This window comes from Struthio camelus, chromosome 15 (assembly GCF_040807025.1).
Source record: "Struthio camelus isolate bStrCam1 chromosome 15, bStrCam1.hap1, whole genome shotgun sequence".
Lineage (NCBI taxonomy): Eukaryota > Metazoa > Chordata > Aves > Struthioniformes > Struthionidae > Struthio > Struthio camelus.
The window spans coordinates 15,694,162-15,715,794 of record NC_090956.1 but is presented as its reverse complement, the minus strand read 5'-3'; the positions used below and the strand labels follow the sequence as shown (position 1 = coordinate 15,715,794).

The following is a 21,633-nucleotide window of genomic DNA, read 5'->3' as shown; positions in this document are numbered from 1 at the left end:
ACAGCCACGTGGCCATAGCATGCATCATTTTGCTAGACTGGAATCTCAGTGTTTAACCACAGTGGCTTTTGGATAGGAAAATACACCTGGTAGGAAAGCGTTATTCTCATCCAGCTTTGTGCAGTGTTAATGTTGCGATGAATGAACTAATCATAGGATTCAATTTTCCTTGGATGATAGAGATAGGGAGGCCAGTAAGAAGAATGTCTCTGTTAGCCATAAGATACTTTTTAGCACTGAGACACACGTTTAGTTGAAGGTTATTTTCTGTGTCATCCTTCTGCAATTTTTTAAGGGTAAAGGGCAAACTGTAATTGGATGCTATTTCCAGCTTTTTTCCATGGAAAAATATAAATTCCAGCTTACCAGAAAGTTATAATTATAGTATTGACCCAGCATAGCAGTATAAAATTATATAATAATGACAGAAAAGTCATTTGATATTTGAGGGGTTTGGAGACAATTAATTTTAAAAATATTTCCTTTGGCAGTGTTTAATTGTTCAAGAAGTCGTTTGTGTTCGCTAGTTCAGAAAATTCTAACAAGCTCCTAACTCAACAGCTTCAAACAATAACACACAAATTGAAGTTAACGGCAATTAGGTTTTCCGGTTTTACTGGACTGTGTAGCTGTAACCATTTACTTTTCCATTTAATTTCATTTTTCCTATCCAGTAGAAAGCAGATGAAATCTGCCCATACGTCAGGAATGGTTTCCACAGCTAGCTGAGGCTCTTTTTGCTTTTGAAATATAATGGCCTTATTTTCTGTATTTGAGCGCTCATTAGTGAGGTTTTACTAAAAACTAGGGCAAATAGTGGCATTATTTTTTAATGAATGAGTCATAGTCTTTTTGCCACCATAGTGGAAAATAAAATGAAGTGACTGTCTTCAATCTGACGTGTGATTATTGAGCTAGTTAAAGTGATCTGGAGAAGACTAGTCTGAAATTCCTCATGCTTTCCTCAGGAACTGTTTTCTTTCTCATTTTTGTATGTAAATATCTGTACGTGCCGGATGATGCAGGTGGGAAAATCTCTTCACTGTGACTGGCCTTAAAACAAGGAATCTCAGTGAATCTAACCAGCCACACAGCTTGACTCAATCGCATAGTAATATTTTGTTGCAAAAAGAAGCTAAATTAATTTCTTTGCGTACAATAATGTCAATTTGCCTGTTATATTGTAGTGATAACAGATACAAGTAGTTGTGTTATAAATGGTGGTGTATGTATTTGTATGCATGTTATCCTAAGGGTACAGAACTGTTACATATCAAATAATGCATCTAATAATGAAGGAAAGAAATACTGGAAACAGAAATGTGAGATTTCAGGAATCTGATTATTTTAAGGAGGAGTGCCACCTGTGTCCTGCATCGCAGGCATTACTTGGCTCACACGTTGTCATTTCCTAATAGCCAACAAACAGAATGATGATAATCTGCTGTTAAAAGTGTTTCTCACTTGAAGCACTTTGTATCTGTCGTTTTCCACGCTGTTCCGCCTGGACCGGCTGTCACTAGTAGCAGGAAACGTCTGATTCAATGCATAAAACCAACGTTTAGGTTTGCGAATCTGGTCATCCAAGGAGTTGCGTGTGGGATGATCTTTTGCGCACCTTGGCTGTTTTTCTACCAAGGCAAACTCTGGTTCATGCATTTTGATCTTTTTAGATTTTTTTTAGTGTTTGAGATCCCCCGAAGGAAACGCAGAGAGACGATCCTGGTCTTCTAGCACAGTCATTACAATAGGCAAGGAATGAAGTGCAGGTGGCAATGGCTTCATTTAGTTTACTCAGTGTTTCTATTATCAGTCGCCTTGACATTGTATGATTCTAGTTCTTTATCATTTTGTCAGAAATTAACCAGCGCTGTAGGTGATTATTAAAGATCATGTTGTCTAAAGTAAAGGTCCCATCTTTTAAATAAAATAAAAGGCATTTTTTTTAATGTGTTCATATATATTAACATTTGAAAGATGCTTCTAACACATGTAGCCTGAAATTTATTATTTGTATATGTATATCTGTTTAGAACTGCTTCTTTTTTAATACATAGCTTTATTTTTAAGTGTATTTGGTGACTAATGTGTTGTTGACAGGTATGCAAAACATAGCCAGGGCGCTTGCAGCAGTGTTGTGTTATATGAAACAGACCTTATGACAGGCTTTAATTTGTATTATAATTTAAAAAGTAGTTACTTTATGTTTTGGTCTTTCATTCCTCAGTCTTGCTGTGGTTGTTTGATAACAGGGCTTATACTGTAAATACAATTGCAAAACTCAGCAAATTTTAAAACAGAATAACCTAGATTTTTTTAAAATATATGCAGCTTCATTTAGATAAGTGATTTGCTTTTAGGTACTAGATGGTTTTCAAAATAAATTTGCTTTCTATGGACTTCAGATGATTCTTGTAGTTAATAGATGTCCAGGTGCTAGCAGAGCTTTTTTCTTGTAAGGTTTTTATTGGAGAAGATGATTTCGATGGCTGACCTCATGTGTTTTGAAAATATGACTGGCTTTTCACTGTAGTTCTGCTTGTTTGGCAAAAATATTTCTGAGACTTTTTTAGAGGTTCCAAGCTGTCCTGCCCACGTTTAGTCCAAGAAAATCAAATTATGTACTCCACCATGTAGATTTATTTCTTATTCTGAAGGCCATGTTGCAATTTGGGATGCATGTCCACGGTAGTGGGGAGTAGAGCATTGTGCCTAAGTAGCATAGGAGAACCTGAGCAGCGAATGAGGAGTGTGAAACAGAGATCACTAGAGGAATAAATAGGCTTTAAAGTTCATACTTGCAATGCCTTGAATTTGAGCCTTCTACTGATCTAAACTTAGCAATTCAAAATCACAGCTAGTGACTATTACCAGAGTTGAATTTGCTCCCTTTTCCTGCCTGTTCTGTGCACAAATGGAAAGACGGCAAACGGTGTCATAGATCTCCTTTCCCATCAAAGTATTCCTCATGTATGTATGCCAGACCTGGCCTATGAAGTGTAAATAATCCTTTCTACATTACTGTGTCCTGCTTTCCACCAAAGCTTGTTTACGCTCTATGCTATGTAATTATTCCCTTCCCTTTAGCATGCTTAAAGCGTATGCCTTTAGATGAATATATGGGGTTGGTTTTGGGGGGATGTTTGTCTTTTAAGTTTTGAGCTTTTATAGTTTTGACTCGAGGAGATGAATATTGTGACAGTAAGACAAATGTGCAAAATCACACCCGCTGCAGACAATTTGCCTCCTCCGACTGCTGAAGCAGGCTTACCTGGCAGTCGCTCACTCGGGTGCTTCAACTCCGATCACACTCGATTAACCCACACAGTTACGGGCCAGCGCATGCGTCACTGACAAGATGAAGTTAGGTTTAATTACTGTTATTTTCATGATGAATGAAGTATTTCCTGTATAAGCTTCAAAAAGTTAGATGATACAGCCATCAGCGTAAGAGTGGTAAGGAACTGAAATGTGAGAGTGACTTTCAGCTGTGAACATCAATTTGCATCTTCCAAGATTTTTTCTTCCTCCCAGACAAATTGTGGCACTGTTAGTGTAACTTAAAAGCTGAGGGGTATCTGTTAGCTTCTGTGACAGCAAAAGCTGACAGATCTGAAATTTGCTCGTTTATTTTGGACTGCATTGGTCAGTGATCTCTGAGGAAGTAATGAGTTTGAAACATTCAGTGAGATACAGAAAGTTGGAGTTTTACTGAAAGTCTAAATATTTGGATGATTTTATATCATAGGCAACTTGACTAAGAATATTTGATGTACTATGATATTCTCAAATATAATCCTCTAGTTCTTAAAATTATAAAGGGGCCAAGTAAAAATTCTGTGATACTTTACGAAAGAAAGTCGTTTTAGCCGTTCTTTGTTGGCCATTTTCCAGCTTCCATAATTATATTTTAGGTATGTATAGCAACCACAATTACTTCTGCAGAGCAGATACCATGCAGTGTTGTTCTTTACTCTGGATTTATTAATGAGTTGTATTTCTAGAACATCCATCACCTCTGTTGTTGATCATGTAATTACTGGTAAACAGCTACAGTGCATCAGATACAGATAGCAGTATTTTTAAGGGTAGGTATAGAGTTCTCTTTTGTGTTATTACTGAGGTTCTCTGTTGTATTTTTTCAGTCTTACTTATAATGCATTAAGATCTTACAGTCTGTTACTGTGCTTTCGCATTGCATTCTATGGCCGAGGCAGAAACAAGCCTCACTACAGCTTGGGTTTAAATTCTTCTGAACAGCAGTGTTGATTTTGGATTTTAAAAACCCTTTGTCCCCTGTCTTGATTATATGTAGCTGTTCTGCTTCCAGCAACATAGTTGTGTAATCTATTTAAAGTGTCATTGTTCTAGAGTTTACAAGATGCCTTTGCTCAGAATTTCTTCTTTATTCCCACTTAAAACAGTGCTTCCCACCCCTCCATTTCACACGCACTTTTGGAAAAGCCCTAATTTTCAGTGCCAGCAGTTCACAGCAGCCACATCACAAGTTGACAAATAATTGTTCAAAAGCTGAAAAAAAGGAAAAAAAAAGTTCAGTGGATTTTGGGAAGTGGATCTACTTGTGACTGTGCAAAACAATGATAAGTAGTGTTTTACCAGAGCTAGGAACACTGAAGCGTTTGCCATGTTTCATCCTGCTTCCTCTTACCTTTCCCCTTCAGTTCCTTCAGCGTTGTTGTCTTTAGCATCACATATCCCTTAAACTGTGCTTCCACAGTGAGCCTCTGCGCTCCAGGTTTCCCTGGCAGAACTGCACCAGGTGTAAGGAACCATGAGCGCGTCTTGGGGGTTTTCTAGAACACATGACAATGAATCGGTATTGGTTCTGTGTTTTTGTACGGATTTTATGCCAGCTATAGAAGGGTGGGATGATTTAGGACAAAGGCAGGGGCTGCATTTGTACCACTCCAGAGCTTTGGAAAATGCGACTCAAACATTTTCTTACATGCTTGTTGCTTGATAGCAGTATGCTAGCAGCATTTATCAGTTGTAAGTGCAAGTTGTGCAATCATTTTTGCTACATGTCTGTAATTGTTCTGTTTTGGATTAGACAGCCTGAAGTACAAATGCAATATAGAAAAAAATGTCTCTGACATTTGTCAGATGTCAAATCACAGTGTGTGCAGATACCTTTCACGTGACAGTGGACACTTCCTTACAGTGTCTGCGCTTTCATTTTTCCCAGAGTACAATAATCAAAATGCTCAGATTGCTTTATGGTCTTGTAACCTACCATAACATAAGTCACCAGCATATTTAAGTTCAGCAACTACAATTGTTGTGGCCTCTCTGGCTTGTAACCAGAGAGTAAAAGCAACGAAAAAAACCAGTTGTACTCTGGCACTGCGTGATGTAGAGATACCTGAACTAGTTTTGGGTTAGCTCCATAGCTTAAAGTAATAATTCCCTGTTAGCTGGGCATTGCAGCCAGGATAATTCACCTGATAATATACTTCAATGCTATTTTGAGTATAGACATGTCCAGAAAATGGCTTGTTTCATTATTTATTTCCATACTTTTAAGAGTTAGTGTGTTCTGACTTTAAAGATCAGAGTAAATCTAAGCATGCCTGTAAAATTTCCATTAAAATGACCTTTTCTAAAGCCATTCTATGTCTATTCTTCTATAAAAAAATAAATAAATAAAATTTATTATCAGTATTCCTAATTGCAATATTAACTCAGTTATGTTTTTATTTTTGCTGCAGGCTGGAAATTAAATCCAGTTGTTGGTGCAGTTTATAGTCCAGAATTCTATGCAGGTAAGGATTGCACTATCATTGTCAATACTATATTTTATTTTAAGGTTCTTTGTAAGCATGTAAAAGTACAGAATATGCGTTCGGTTTAAGGTTTTGTTTCTTTGTTTGCTGCATGTTACGGGAATAGTTTTGTGTTGGAAAACATAATGTAACTTGAAGCGTACAGCAATATCCCAGTCTTACATGAGATTTTATTTTGCTTTGCTTTGTTTATTTTATGTATTTCAAAACACTCACTTTTGCTTCAGGAATTGTTTTAGCCTAGTGAAAGAAAAAAATTATCTATCTATAAACATTTATTATGCTTACATATATATACATACACACACACACACACACACACACACACACATATATGGAACATCTGTGTTCCTAGTATATATTTTTTCCTGAACATTTATCTTTAAATTTTATACTTTATTAATCAGTTTCTTAACGTTTTTGTATTTATCATCTGTGTCATCTCTTGAGTCTTTCCTGAGGCCAAGTTCTGATCCTGGGTACAATTTAGAGTTAATGAGATTTAGCCTTTTTCTATTTGAACTCAGAGTCATGGCTAGCAACGGTTTCTAAATGTGCTGCAATGATAGCCCTGAAAACGAGGTTGTGTCCCCAAACCCGGCTGATTTGAGAGGTGTTTCAATCCAGCCCACAAAGCACAATCACTAGGAAGACCTAAAAGGTCATTTTTTGAAAGTTAATAGTTTAAATTTAGGGCAGAAATAGTAATTGCAACTCTAGCTGTTTCTAGTTAGTACTAAAGTTGTCCTGCCTTATTAGGTTCCTAAATCATACAGAAGCCTCCCATGAGTTTCAGGTGAAACGTTGGACGTTTTTCAGTTTTCCATTTGGATCCGTTTTTCAGTAGTTTGTTTTTGTGTGTGCCTGTGCATGTGTATACTGGATACAAATACCTATTAATATTTTTAGAAACAGAAATATTTACCCATTGTCACACACTTGGGTAACTGAAAATAAAGAGGTAAATGAGAAATATATTCTTTGCAGCAAGTTGCAACAAGGGCAATTCCAGGTAGCTATTAGGAAAACATTTTTCACCAATGGTGATTAAGCGCTTGAAGAAGTTGCCTGCCTACTCTCTATTCATGGTGATGCTCAAATCTCCACCAGATGAGTCTGAAAATGTTTGGTTAGTTCAGGGGACTGTAAGAGATCAAAATTGTTCAATAGGAATGCCATTACAAAACCTGTATTTGTGTTAAAGAAGCTGCCTGTAATAAATCCAGTGTCTTCTCCTATGAATAGACAAAAATGGTCCGAGCTAGGGCATTGTGTTATAGAAGTGGCATCAAAATAATAAAAATAAATACTGATTCCACATCCATAAAATTGAAGTATTTAACGGAGGCAGAATTTATGTCCTCCTTTTACCTATAAAACAGGAGTTTAACATTGATCTGGTTTGAGTAGTTAGCCAACCAACCCTGAACCTGCATAAATTAGAAAGTCAGAGTTATTAGTCATTTTATATAAATGACTTTGTGTTAATGACAAATATAATAATATTCCCATAGTACAGTAATCAATTTTCTAATACGTATGCAGAATTAACAATCTGACTTATAATTGTCTCATGAAGTAGGGCATGAAGAGTTCACATAGTTTGTAAATTAAAATCAATATTTTCAATCTCTCCTGAAGGTAATTTTCCTAATTTACTGGACTTTTCCCTAACATTTATTTTGTCTTTTAATTATAAAATGGCAGGTTATTGATTTTTTGGTATAACCTCCTAAAGTCCCAAGTGCATTTTTATTGCCAACACAAGGGAGGTGTTTGCCCTTCTTAATGAGAATCTTTAATTACCATTAGAAGAGTGTTAATTTAATTTTATGAATTATGACATTCACTCTACCTCACCTATGCAGAAAGTTTTGTCAAATTTTATCATGTTTTGTTTCAGAATCTTTTTCCTATTCGTAAATGCAAGCATTGTTTTTAAAATGCACATCAAATAGATATGTTCTTTATTGAATAAGAGAAAAATTTTTCCACAGATGCATTTGAAGTTCCTCTTAAGCAATTTAGGCAAAAAAAAAAAAAATCCTCTGTAAAGATTTCTTAAAGTTAGTAGAAAATGAAACAGTAAAATCACAATATAGTTATTGCCTGCAGTAATAGAGTACTTTGGCATATCTTTCCTTTTGTGCCCCCCATCCTTACTTGTGGAAGAAGCAATTGCACTTCTGAAGATTGTAAAATTAGAAATGTGATTTCCAGATAGCCAGTCTTAATTATTTAGTTTAATTATGATTTCCAATGCTGTCATGTTAAAATTCTTCCAACTATTTCATAGTCAGCGCAAGAAGTTCCTTTAACTCCTAATAAATGATGAAAAATTTGTCCACTTCTGAAATAAAGATGATACATTTGCAGAGAAAGTGTTGATTTAAAGCACCTTTAATCTTCATAAATAAGTGAAAAAACAGAAGGTTATACAAAGCTGTCAGGATGGCACTGATGAATGGCAAATTCACCCGTTTCTCAATTGCCGGTGAAGACACACGCCGCAAGGCTTAACCGTATTGTACATCATATCTGCCAACTCATTTCTGTGATTAAATATTCCATCAGTGCAGGCTATAAGGCGGTAAAGCTTAACAAGATTCATAAGATGCACCACTTGAATACACATAACTCACTTCCTTGGATAGAGAGCACCCCGCATGCAAAAGAAAATTAGAATTGAGTTAAATTACTCCATAAGACAAGATCAATAGAGAAAGGAAAAGATCCCCTAATGCAATGCAAATCTAAAATATAGTTATGTCCTGACAACTTGAAGCAGACAATTAAAGTCAAATAGGGAGAAACGTAATGTAAATCAGCTCTAAAACCTTGAAGCTAATGGTAAACAGTAGGACCAGTGACATGATGGTTATAGCTCTGCTTTTTTTTCTCTGAGTGTACACTTCCGTAAAAGAAAACCTTTATGAAGAAAACATATGACAGATAAAAATGGAGACTATAGGATACACAGTAGATAGACAGGAGACATTATGTAAATAAGTATTTCTTAGGGACTGGCAAATACTATATACTGACAAAAATGCTATCAATTTTTCTTACTGAGTAGCTCTTCTAAGGCTCTTTTTCTGACTTTGCAATGGTCATGCCTGTAGTAAATTAGAACATTTCCAAAATACAGCTCTTTAGGGAAGTGGCAGCATTAATGGAGATTAACAGTAATATGTTCATGAAGTGCCATTTGAAGACTTACGTTACAATTCAGAGCTAGGCACCCTAACGATGGTCAGTCATGAACGCATCACAGAGCTGGTTGGGTGCCCCACCTGCCGCCCTCCCTGTAAGTCCGCTGTAAAGTCCTAAAATGACCTTACATAGAAAACAAAGGGACAGCGTTTTTATCCGTTTCACTATTGCATACAATTCCACTTTTCGGTATAAACATATGGTAATTCATGGGTAATTTTTTAAAGCTTGCATTACCTTCACATATCATCTCCTTCTAATGAATAAAAGCATACTATTGGAGTCAGGTGCTTTTGCTCCTTATGAGAAAGAAGTGCTTAATGAAAGCATCATTTCCACTTCAGCATAGGTTTTCCAGAAAACTGTTAATCAAGTTCTCAGGCAGGTCTTCCTGAGGAATTTTGTAAGAAACTGTCTGATCATCTCACAAAGTCTCCATGTGAATTGAGCCAAATTTTGTTTTATTTGTATATCCATCCAATTTTAAATCCATCCCATAGCATAATTATGCTATGTTAAGCTAGTGTCTTGTCCTCCCCCATATGCTCAAATATGATTGGCAAAATACAGACATGCAGATTGGTTTCGCTACTAGGAGTGCTATGGTACTTTCTTACCATGAATTATTACATTTTTTCTTTTTGCAGTGCTACATCATCTTTTTTAATCTACTTGATTATTTTTATATTGCATATAATTTGTATGTGTTACATGGCCTTCCTTTCAGTTTGTCCTTATGCTCCGTCTTCATTGCCTGAAAACAGAAAGCTCTTTCCAGTTAACTTTTTTTTGGGTCGAGGTCGTTGTTCAGTATTTGTTCCATGCTGGTTCAGCTTGTTCTTTCACATAATTATGCTTCTTCCACAAGCTCCGTTTGAGTAGCTGTATTCACTTCATAAATAGTCTTAAACCAATGAGGACTTCTGTAGGCACTCACTTTCTTTGGCGGTTAATATGTGCCATTCCAGGCTGTCTTGGAAAATCTTCCCCAGGAGCTAAAATGAAAGGAAGGAGAGGAGTTTGTGCCTTTGACTACTTGTATGTGTCCTCAGAAGACAGAGTAGTTTTAGGGGCCAGGGCCGTTTTAGCATGCTGTGGATTTCAAAACTAGCAATATCCTCCAAGACACAAATTTTGTCATAAGATTCCTTTCACAAGTTTGTTTTAAACTTTACAGCTTAATATCATGTATAATTAAGAAGAAATACTGTAATACGATATATATATTTCCTGTATATATGTTAACTCTAATTCTCTTTGCCCGTGTCTTAAGGCATCCATTTCTGGATTGCAAGAGCACCTGGAATTCATTTTTATCTTTCTGGTCTTTTTCTTTGAATTTAAATGACTATTGCATTAGCTCAGCAAATACCTTAGAAACACCTCTTAGTGCAGGTGCTTGAAGTTTGTCAAGCTGAATTATATGCTTACATAGCAGTTCTAAGTCCTAGGGTAAAAGTTCACCATACCGTATCTGTAAAGCATAATTTTCTGTGAAAGTTGACTGTTTGTCACTTTACAATTTCATTTATTTCATAATTCAATTGCACATGCTTAGCTTCAAATTCAGGCTTTGGCTACACGCTTTTTCGCAAATTTATTCTCAACATTACTAGCTAAATAGATTAAGTGGTTTTCTAAATACAGAAAAATTAATTAACTATTGTTTAATATCCCTTCTGCTAATTATACGTAGATGTTCATTTTAAAAGCATACAACAGAGCTGTAAAGGTTGTTTGAAAAATCATAGTGCTGAAGTACCATCATACAAATGGTAACATTCTAGTTAGATTAACAACACTGATGGTAGTTAATACATTTCTAAAACTTCTGTGGAGCTGTTACAAGCCATTATAGTCGAAATATTGGTTTATGAAAAATTAATAAAGCCAGAAGAAAATGGAATTCAGCATCTGTACTAGCTATTTATACAAAGTCTTCCAGAATTAATTATGCCTTATGCTACATTATAATAAGGTTTTCATTAAAATGTATACTATTAGGGAAACTAAACAAGGATTATTCAAAGAATAATGCCAATGACTGTTATTTTGTGAAAGATTAATTCAGTTAATTGGTTATACATTTCAATCCGGGGCAAGGTTAATCAACATACATTTACCATTGCATTAAAGTCTGCACGTTTCTAAGAGAAAATCACAGTTACTGTCAGTATTACCCCTTTAAAGATGTTTTTTCAGGTTGGATGTATATTTAATAGCACACTGTACAGTAAGTTCTGAACCTGTTCCTTTTTGATTGCTCAAAGAAATTCTGTACACTTGATTATTTCATAGTAAAGCTTGGACTACAGATTGAGCTTTATAACGGGGGATAGAGGATGGTTAAGAAGAGAGTTCCTACTTCCTCAGTGTAGAAGTCCAGGATGTTTGACCACGCTCTAGTATAGAGGTATCGTTTGATACTGGATTATGATAAACTTGTACAGAAGTAGTATGTAAAAAATACACCAACTGGATATTTACTGAAAACTGGAGTTCTTGCAAAGAGGAGGGGAAGAGGTGTTTGGGGAAGGAATTGGTTTTGGGTTTTGTTTGCTTGCTTTTTTAAAAAACTTTTGGAGAAGTAGGTCTTGTTTTCTGCGAATCAGCCTGAGTTAGCACTACTGCAGTATCCCACTTGAGCTGGGCATAGGTGATTACACAGCAAAATCACATTCACTCTATATCTCACTACTTGGGGTCATTGGCTATGGAGTTGGTAAGTATAAATCAGTATTGAATCCCCACTTGATGCATGTTTGCACTATCAGCAGCTTCAAACCATTCTCCAGTGAAGGCCAGATCTCTGAATTTGAAGATGCGCCTGCAATTTGAATCAGTAGTTACTATATTTAAACGAAGAATATTATGAAATGACACAGCAGTGCCAACAAGTTGATAGAACTGGCATGGATGCACAGTAAAGAATTGTCACAGTGGCTATTCTGGGATGGAGAAAACAGATGGAAATGAAGTACTGCTGAGAAGAGCAGAAAAAGTCTATTTAAATAGGCATTTGTAAGGAAGGAGGGAACAGGGCCAGAACAAAATGGCGAATGTTCTCTGTCCTCCAGCCTGTAACCCCTTTATGTCTTGTGTGTATTTTTAAAAAGTAGTAGGATGCCATTCCTAGTTCTGAGGTCCTAACTCAAAAGACTGTTTTTCCCTTCAAGCTGCTATCACAGAAATGCTGGTTGGGAGAGACTTCTGGAGGTCATGCAGTCCAAGTTCCTTTTTGAAGCAGGATTAACGCCTATGCTAGATCATGTAATCCATGACTTTGCCAACATCTACAAAGATGGGGATTCAGGATCTACTTTGGGTAGCCTACTGCAGCACTGTGCTCTCCTCCTAGTGAAAAGGATTTCCCTAATGTCCAATCCGAACCTCCCAAGCCACAGTTGGTACCATTACTGCTTTGTATTATTGTCTGCTACAATTTCAAGGAGTTTTTGGCTCCATCATCTTTGTAACGTCCCCTCAAGTGGAGGATGTTATTAGATTACCCCTTAGTTTCCTCTTTGCCGGACTAAACAAGCTCAGTTCCCTCAATCTCTCTTCAGAGGACATATACTCTGGACCCCTAACCATGTTGGTTTCAGTCCAGCATATCCTCTCCAGTTTCTCCAAATTTCAGCAGAACTGAAGTGGCAGCAGTAGATTAAAAATTGGGTGCGGTATTCCAGATGCAATCTTGCCCAGTGCTAAAGAGCGTGTGTATGCTGGGGGGATAGCAGTCGCTCAGGATCTGCTGGCCATGTTTGTCTTAATGTAACCTAGTATGCAGTTTACCATATTTGTAGTGACAGCACACTGTTGGTTTGTATTCAGCCTGGCATTCACCCCTAAGCACTGGTGGGTACTTGAGTGTTCACTGTTAAGTACTCAGCCAGTTATTTCCCATCCTACACATGGGGTTACTCTGCTCCAGGTGCAAAGCTTTGTGCCTTTCCTTTTTGACCTTCATAAGTTTTCTGACAGCCGAGTCCTAAGTTTATCATGGTCCCTGTGGATTCTGGCTCAATCATCAGCCACTCAAGTTAGCTTAGTGTCATTCACAAAGTTACTGAGAGCGCGCTCTGTGTCATTGACCAGTTTGTTGAGGAAGAAGTTGAAGAACGTGAACCCCAGTAATGACCCTTGAAATACTCTTCTTTTTGCTGGCTGCCAACCAGATGTTGAGCTACTGAGTCTTGAGAGCCTTGTGGTCCAGCCAGTTTTCAACCCACCTAGTAGTCTGCTTGTGCAGCCTTTATTTTCCCAGCCATGGGAGATACTGGAAGATATCAGTCAGTATTATTAGTTTGTTCACTCGCTCAGTTATTTTGTTGCAGAAGACAATCAGGTCGGTCAAGCAAAATTTGCCCTTGAAAAATCCATGTTGACCATGCCTAATTACCCTTCTGTTCTTCATGTGCTTGGAAATGGATTCCAAAGTGATATGGTCCGTGCTCTTCCCAGGGCCTGAGATGAGGCCAGCTGGTCTACAATTCCCCGCATCTGACTTACCTGTTTTGAAGATTGGTATTAGTTTTTCTAGACACCAGGAAACACTCCTTTTATTTTTCTCTCCTCAGGACAGGGATTCACATGATTTTGTTCTCAGGAAGGCAAGTACAACTGAACAGGAGCGAGGTTAATGGACTCAGTGGACCCCTTCCCCCGCAGTGGGGTCACTCTTCTGCTTTTATTTAATGAAAGCACTGCATAAAGGAATTATATTCATCCTTAGGACCACTGCTATTTTCTAGTTTTGATTCTTTGTCCTCTTCACTGTGTCATCTACTCTTTTTCATTTTCTCCTCTCTGTTTCCTGCAGTTCGTAGTAACATCTCCCTACTGCCCGTTCCATTTATCGTTTTTCATTCTGAGTATGATGGGTAAGGAGACTGTTGACAATTGTTAGAGCTGAGCATAGAAATTTTTTAAGATAATCTTGTTAGAAAGAGCATGTGTATCGGAAATCTTATCTTAGGTTCTTCACTAAGACAGTGACTAGGACATCATTGCTGTTGCTTCAAACTTGAGAAATTATCATTGCAATCAGAATTATAGAAAATGTTTTTGTTTCAGCTTGAAGTATGCAGAATTTCTCAATAGAATAAAGGTTAAATATAGAGGATGCCTAGTACTTTCGTAGAAATGTTAGTGTAAAAATTTTGTTGTAATCTCTCAGATTTGTCATTTTTTCATAATTTTAAGTGTTACTTTGGCTAATAAGATAAAGGATAACGCTGTGATCAAGCAGGAGCTGTATGGTCCTTTATTTGTCATTATAGCACTTATAACTTCTTGTTCATTAACTTCTATGCTCATTTGTTTTTAATGTGGTTTAATTAATACTTTTTTAAAAGGCTAAAAAGAAAGTTAAGTAGTGTGCTTTACCCTATAAGAGAAAATTTCAAGAAAAAATAATACTTGGATTTCTCTTGTTTAAAATGTCTTTCTGGTGGTTAGCAAAATGCATTCTATAGCTTCCTGATTACTGACAGACCAAAATAATTAAATAAATATGCTGACAGCCTAAAACTGTCTGATTATAAACATAATACTGAGATTTTTTTTCCCCGACTATTTTCCTGGCCTCCTCTTGTTAATATGTTAGTTTTCAACATTAGCATGGCTTTGAAAGAAATCTAACAGTTATCCCCACTTACCACATGTTGGCTTGGTTTGCAGAGCAAACTAGCATACTGCATGAAGTAGGCTGTTTCTGCAAGAAACTGTGCTGCAAGCCTTGCTCCATGTGCATGCTAAGTGTCATATGTTCCCTCAAGGGGACATAAATATTCAAATCAGATTGGCCTCTGGAGAGCTTAGAACAGGGTATGGTGGGATTGTCTGCTTCAGGGGACCAGATGAATCTAGTCCAGAATAAACCCTCCAGACTGTGTGAGATGCAGGTTTAGAGGCCTGATATAAACAAATTGTAAACAATATAAATATCTAGTGATACTGTCCCACCAACTTCTTAACAGTATTGGCTTAGCCTTGGTGTCCACACTGTCTGGACCTGAAGACTAGGCTCCTCTATGCATGATAGATGCCTGATAAATTAGAAGTGAGACTGAAATTCAAATGCTAAATAAAATTATATGAAAAAAAAAGCCGTTTCTAAGAATCTCTCAGAAGAGAATTAAAGATAAATACAGGGTGGCGACCAAAACACTTGTTTGTTCAGGATTGGGTTGGATGTTTGCTATGTTAGAAAAATTAATTGCAGTTATGCAGAGGAATGCATTCCTCTGATTAGAAGAATAACAAAACGAGAAAGATCCATGAATTAGCATGGACGGTATGTCTACTATTCTGAAATGTAAATGTAAAGTAATACTGTTAATACAGTTAAATGGAATGGAAAACAACTCTGCTATGTGTTAAACCTTGATTGCATCTGTAAATCAGTGCCAAAGTGGTCTAAAATGATGCTGAAGTGTATTCCAAATATATAGCTAAAGTTTTCTGCTTCATCTTCTGCATTTCCTTCCCATTTTTGGTCACTGCATTACAGAATCCTCAATATATTTGCATAAGAATGCTTTCATAATATTTATTGAAAGTAAATTTCAAAATAATGATTTTTCATTTGTTTACTTATTTGTGGAGGTTACTGAAATTAAACTGTTGTTTATAGTGATACGTAATCCTTGGTTTTGCTCTGCCAGATTTGCTTTGTGAACATTATTTGGGAAAATTTCCAAGCATAGAGCTGCTTCTAGAAAAAGTGAGGTTTTTTGAACGTTTGGAAACATTGCGTTACCTTTTTTGTAATGCCTTTTTTCATGTATACGCTCCTGAAATTCTAGAATCTGAATGGGCTAGGGGAAGAGACAGGCTCACTGAAGTAAGGGTGATGATTCAGTTTTTGCTTTTTTATATTCTGAAATATAGCTTGCTATTTGGAATAGACTTTTATATGTAAGTTAAGAACATGCATCAGGGTAGGACAGTAGAACTGAGGGACTAGTAACCGCATTTATATTTTTGAATCTTTGACTTATTGATTTAATGAAATAGTCAGTTTATGTAGAAAAATTATTTTGACACAATATGAGAGCATAAAATATAGTCCCTGAAGCGTGGTGGTGAAACTGTAATGTTTATGTTTGGGATGGAGGATTGTAGCCTCAGTTATTCTGTCAGTCTCGTCATATTGCAGTCCTTATAGATCAGGCAGATACGTAACTGTGACCCATTTTAGCTCTCAGCCAAGTGTAAGTTATTTTTTGTGTGTGCTGTTTCAAGAGCGGTGTAGGACCAGCTCAGAGCATTTAGTTCATATCTGTGCTTTAGAATCTGCTCTCAGCTTTGTTTCTTAATGTTTAAATACCAAGTTACAGGGAACACAGATTGACCATCATTGGCATACTTTTGAGTCTGCTTAGTAGGACCTAAAAGTTGAGGAAGAAAGATTTGATTATCAGAGGTTCTGAATGACGTCAGTGGGATACATGTCCCAGTGTTGATTATAGCAGTGAATATCGCTGTGTACCTGAATGCGCATGTATGGCTTCTTAAACACACTTTGCAGGAAAGTTAGTTATAAGCAATACTGACAGTACCACTCCCATTTCCTACATGACTGCAGAGTGTTTTTTTTAGGTTTTAGGTCTTTTGGTGACGGCCTGTGAATAAGGGTTTACACTTGGACACCAATGTTAAAAATTCATTAACAACAAGCATAGCTAAACTCTCCAGGCTTCCTGTTTGTTTTGGTATGAGCAGCAGCTGAGTTTGGGTGCCACAGTCTTTTCTTAGTCGTTACAACATAAGGCATGTCTATGGCTGATTTAGCCTTTTTTTTAAAGTTATATTGGGAGTTAAAGTTATATTTTAAAGTTATATCCAATAGTTTATTGTAATTATTTTGCATTGCAAATGGATACATTATAGAAGTGGTTTATGCAAAATACAGTCCATCTATGGTGGACTGGCAAGCTAATGCAAAGAGAAACGAGTCAGTCACACAATGCTCATTTTTATGCTGGCATTACTTTGCCAGGCCAAGAATACCATGGCCCAACTTAAATTTGCAACTACAAAACAGTGGTAGCACATGCTGCATTGGTAATCTATCCCTCCTAAGGCAATCTCTGAGAATTTTAACATATCCAAAGTGCATATACATCACAGCTTTTCATTGATGAAGTGGCTGAAGCTTTAAAGCAACACAAGATGTTGTGAGGCAGGAAAAGAATATTGGCATGAGACCAGAGCTTAAAGCAATGTGCCACCTCCCAGCTCCTGAGCTATCCCAAGGTCTTTCTCGGTCTAAAATACCACAGTGTGTACTGGTAAGTAGTCTGATCAGCTGTGTGTGATATGTCAGGTCACAGAGCAAGAGATATGCTAAAGCACCTGGTCAGCTAGTATATGAGCTATATATATGACAGAGGGAAAATCAGAGGTGGGAAGAACAGGGGTTGAGTGAATCTCATGTATAATTTTTACCAAAGCTGCAAAGTAGGCGGCTCACCCAATTTTTACTTAAATGATATAAACACCTACAACCCCAATATGTGCTTTAAGATGCTGGACACTGAACACATGGAAGAGCAGAGATAGGTCTGTTTCCCAGAAAGCTTAAATTGTAAGGGAATGACTGGCAAAGAATGTCAGAAGGATTGCTTACAAGAGATATTTGGTGTAACATGCCTTGCTATTAGTTCTCTTAGGCATTGCCTAGTTTTATTGGGTGTTTTGGTGGCATTGTAAGACGAGCTAACAAAGAAACATCTACTGTGCTCGGAAAAGAGGTGGAAAAAAATTGACATCTTAGAATGTTTGAATTAAAAGATCCCATAAAATGTCTTGGAGATCCCCAGGTCTTTTTTTCTGTTTTTAGTAATCTATGTGAGGTTATATGTGGACCCAAGGATTTATTAAATAAGTGCAGAGTTTGTATAGAATACAGATTTTTCATTTTTTAAAATAGTACTTATTGGTAGGCATATTATACATGTTATTCAATAATTGAGTGGATTTCATGTTTGCTGCCAGAAGGAAATACAGGTACCAATTTGGGCTTACAGAACCCATCTTGGACATCAACTGCTTTTGATTCTCCTCCCTACTGTTTAATTTTCCTCTTTCATTGAAATCCTATATATAATTTTGAGGGAGTTAAAGATATTTTTTCTATATTTATAACATTTTATAAGAAAAGGTTAAAGGAGGTGGCTTATTTTTGGATGCTATTACTTGATTCTTCATTAAAAATGGATGAAAGTTTTTAATGTATCACACAACCATCTTTTGACATGAATGGTGGCTGTGTTAAAATCTGTAATAGCGTTACTCTGTTTATAGAGGGATCACAAGTAATTGATGTGGAAGGCACTCGAGGCATTTTTTTGTATTAACAACATACTCGGCATACTAATGCCATGTAGTTTGACTCTTGGTAGTGTAGGGCTAAGTTGGCAAGCTTCACTTGAACACTTACCCAAGTAGTGCCAATTAAAGTTAGGGGCTCTCCTGAAATTCCCTGGTCAGGTGGGACAATGCAGACTAAGATGCACTCTTACTGTACAACAGGGGCCTTTTGGTGAAGTATTTCTGATCCGTTTCTGTGACACACTTGAAATAGTCCATCACAGAACAGTGTTTCAGTCCAGTACAAAAGAAAGACTATTTCCAGCTTGAAAAGCCAATGTTGTATTACACTTTTAGAGCAGCAAATCAGGAGTTGCCCTTGATTGTTTATGAGGATCTGTGATACAGCAGCAAATTTCCTGACATGTTCATAAGAGATGTAGCCATATAGTTTTCTTCATACATTGTGTATGAAAGAGAAATTGAGAGTATAGGAATAACAGTTATTGCAAAGAGTACAAAGAAAAACAATGATCAGAATGACAGAGAACTAACACGGGGGAAAACTCGGCTTTGTAGCTTGCAGTTGGACTGGGAGAAAGGGAAAAGGAAAGAACGATCACTGAATTTAATAAACAGTGCGACTTTTAGATTAGGGCCACAAATTAACGTGTTATAATATATGCAAAACATCATGACACAAATATTCTTTTTAGCTTTTATTCACTTTCTTTCCAGTGTATTTTGTTTTGTAACTATTGTTCTAAAATGTATGAACTGGTGCTTAATTGCTGAAAGCAGTAAGAAGCTCTTAATGGTAACACCATAGAAAAAATAAGTATAAAGAAGAGCTTCTTTAGCTGAGGGGCCGAGCACACAATAAATGAGAGTGTGAATTTATTCTTCACTAACTCTCCTTGTATATAGTAACCTCCTTCTTCTCTAAATTGTGGACTCTCATTTTAGATACCTGTGCATTAATACCTTATGTAGATCAGCCCTAGAAACTGGCTTGATTAATCTCTCCCACTGAAAATGTTTACGCACTTACTCTCTTCTAATGACAGAGGCGGCTGTATGCTGTATAGAACTCAATACCACTGTCATCTTCAGAACAGTGCCAAGAGCTTTATTTGAAGCTGTGTTTTTTTCCCACGGGTACAGTCTTTCTCAGCAATGTAAGAAATCAGTTTTTCCCCTTTGTCTCACGTAGCAACTTGCTGTTTTTTTTGCCGTGGAGGAAACAGAACGTGATGGAGGGACTACAGGGCAGGGCAACTTCTGCCCTGTTCTCTTTTCTAAATCCCTCAAGATTTTGGGGGAATAAACAAGGGCATTCTGAATGGGAAAATCTGGGCTCAGGAAGCAAAAGTACTACAGCATCCGTGTTGGGAGCTGATGCATTGTAAACTCCAGTTACTGGTGATGGTGTATCAACTTTATACAGTCTGGTAGTGAAGGTTTCCACAAGTCTCATCTACTTCCTATGACAAAGATAGCTATTTCCATGACAAGGTCATGCCACACTACAAATATTTCATCACCAGCACTATTTTAACTAATGATATGCATTTTTTTCTACTGAAATAATTTCAATTTACACTGCCATAAAGGATTCATAAGAGATTCCAACTAGTTGTGCAAATTCTTTTAAACTTATTCAAAATCTTTAGTTTAAGCTGTCTATTGTGCTGGCTACACAATGGTTCCAGTTAGACCTAAAGGCTAATTTACAGCTATTTTAAAACCTATTATAATTTACTGAGTCTTCCCATTGCTGATGCAGTCTCTGAGAGTTCCTGCTCTGTTTGGTTACTTCTTATTAGTTATCTGAGCATTAAGAAATGTAATAAACTTTGTCATGTATCTTGTCCCCATGAGTAATCTGTAAGATCATCGCTAGTACATTGGCATTTCTGCTCATGCTCTGCAATTAACCTGTATAAGTATGCCATGTGAATAAGAACTATGCCCAGAAAGACTTATTTTGAAAGCATGAAAAAATTCAGAAAAGCACTCCTACTCAAATTTCTCAAAACCGTTGGGAACTGAATTTCTACTAGGCTAAAAGCATGAACAACTTCCCGTCCCTTTCCTCACTTTCCTGAATATTCTTAGAGCAAGTATTTCCCCAGAGCAACTACAGTTGCTTCAACACAGGACCTAATCAAACAGTACAGTCTTAATCATGGGCGTTAGGAAAACACATTGTGGGAAGAGAAGTATGAATGGGAATATTTTTTGATCTTGAAAAGTATATTCTCGTCCATGGTACCATCATGTAATGCAGGGATGGGCAGTGGAACAGTCCAGGGGAATCTATGCCTTCTTCCAGCGGCACACGGTGGCGTCTCCTTGTCTCCTGGGAGTAGGAGGCACGTGGCCAGCTCAGCTCCCATGGCACATGGCAGCATGGTGGGCTCCGACTCCCGCCTGCCGTGGCTCTGTCCGCAGCGCTCCTGGGAGCCAGCCGCTGTGCCTGGAGGGAGTGCGCTCTACAGCTACGCATCCATGTCTGCCTGATTTTGGGAGTCAGGAGAGGGTTTCTGAGACCCTGTATCACTAGTCATCTGCATTCTGTGACCAAATGGGTATATGGTTAGAGAAAAACAAAAAACCATGGAGGTTGTTCTAAATGAGGAAATATTGCCCTTAAGTGTTCTGGTACTGAAGGTATTGCACGGTTAAAGATGAACTCTTGCATAACTGCAAATTTTTGAAGTTCATCAGCTCCATGGATGTTATTAAATTACTTTTTGAACAGCAATATTAAGAACTTTATATTAATGTCTGCTTTCTTAAAAAAAATCATCATTCTATCATGCTAGAATTTAGTATTCTAGTGGAAAAATAACTTTTTTTTTCTATTGGGGCTTTATAAATTGTTTCAGAGTTCTGAGATTTATACAGATCTTACTGTAAATAATTTAATCTTTCCCCAGTTGTATTAATTGCAATTTAAATATTTTTAACATCAGAATGAGCTACAGCAGAAATCTTCTTTTCTCACTTAAGTAGATTTAGAAATTTCCATATTTTTCCAACTAAATCTGATAATAATGTTTTACATGTTTATGTTAGGTTTATGTACGAATTCAAAGGCAGAATATGAAAATATAGTTAGAAAGCTAGGTGCAACAACTTAAAATACGCTCTAGTAGCATGGATGAAGAGAATCCATTTTGAAGTACTTTCTCTAGAAATTAGAAAATTAGCCTAACAAAAGTTAGATATTCCTGAGATGAAATCAGAAAAAATATAATACAAATGTTAGCTACAAAGATTAGTAAAACACTTC

The 21,633-nt window shown here is 36.9% G+C and overlaps 1 protein-coding gene across 22 annotated transcripts in view; it reads left to right on the top strand.

Moving 5' to 3' along the window:
* RBFOX1 (RNA binding fox-1 homolog 1) overlaps window positions 1–21,633 on the top strand; it is a 1,498,714-nt gene that overhangs the window by 1,404,442 nt on the left and 72,639 nt on the right. For all 22 annotated transcript variants that reach the window (XM_068908988.1, XM_068909002.1, XM_068908998.1 and 19 more), the window contains one exon: window positions 5,730–5,783. In XM_068908988.1, the coding sequence (XP_068765089.1) occupies window positions 5,730–5,783 (54 nt within the window). The remainder of the gene's footprint in view (window positions 1–5,729; window positions 5,784–21,633) is intronic.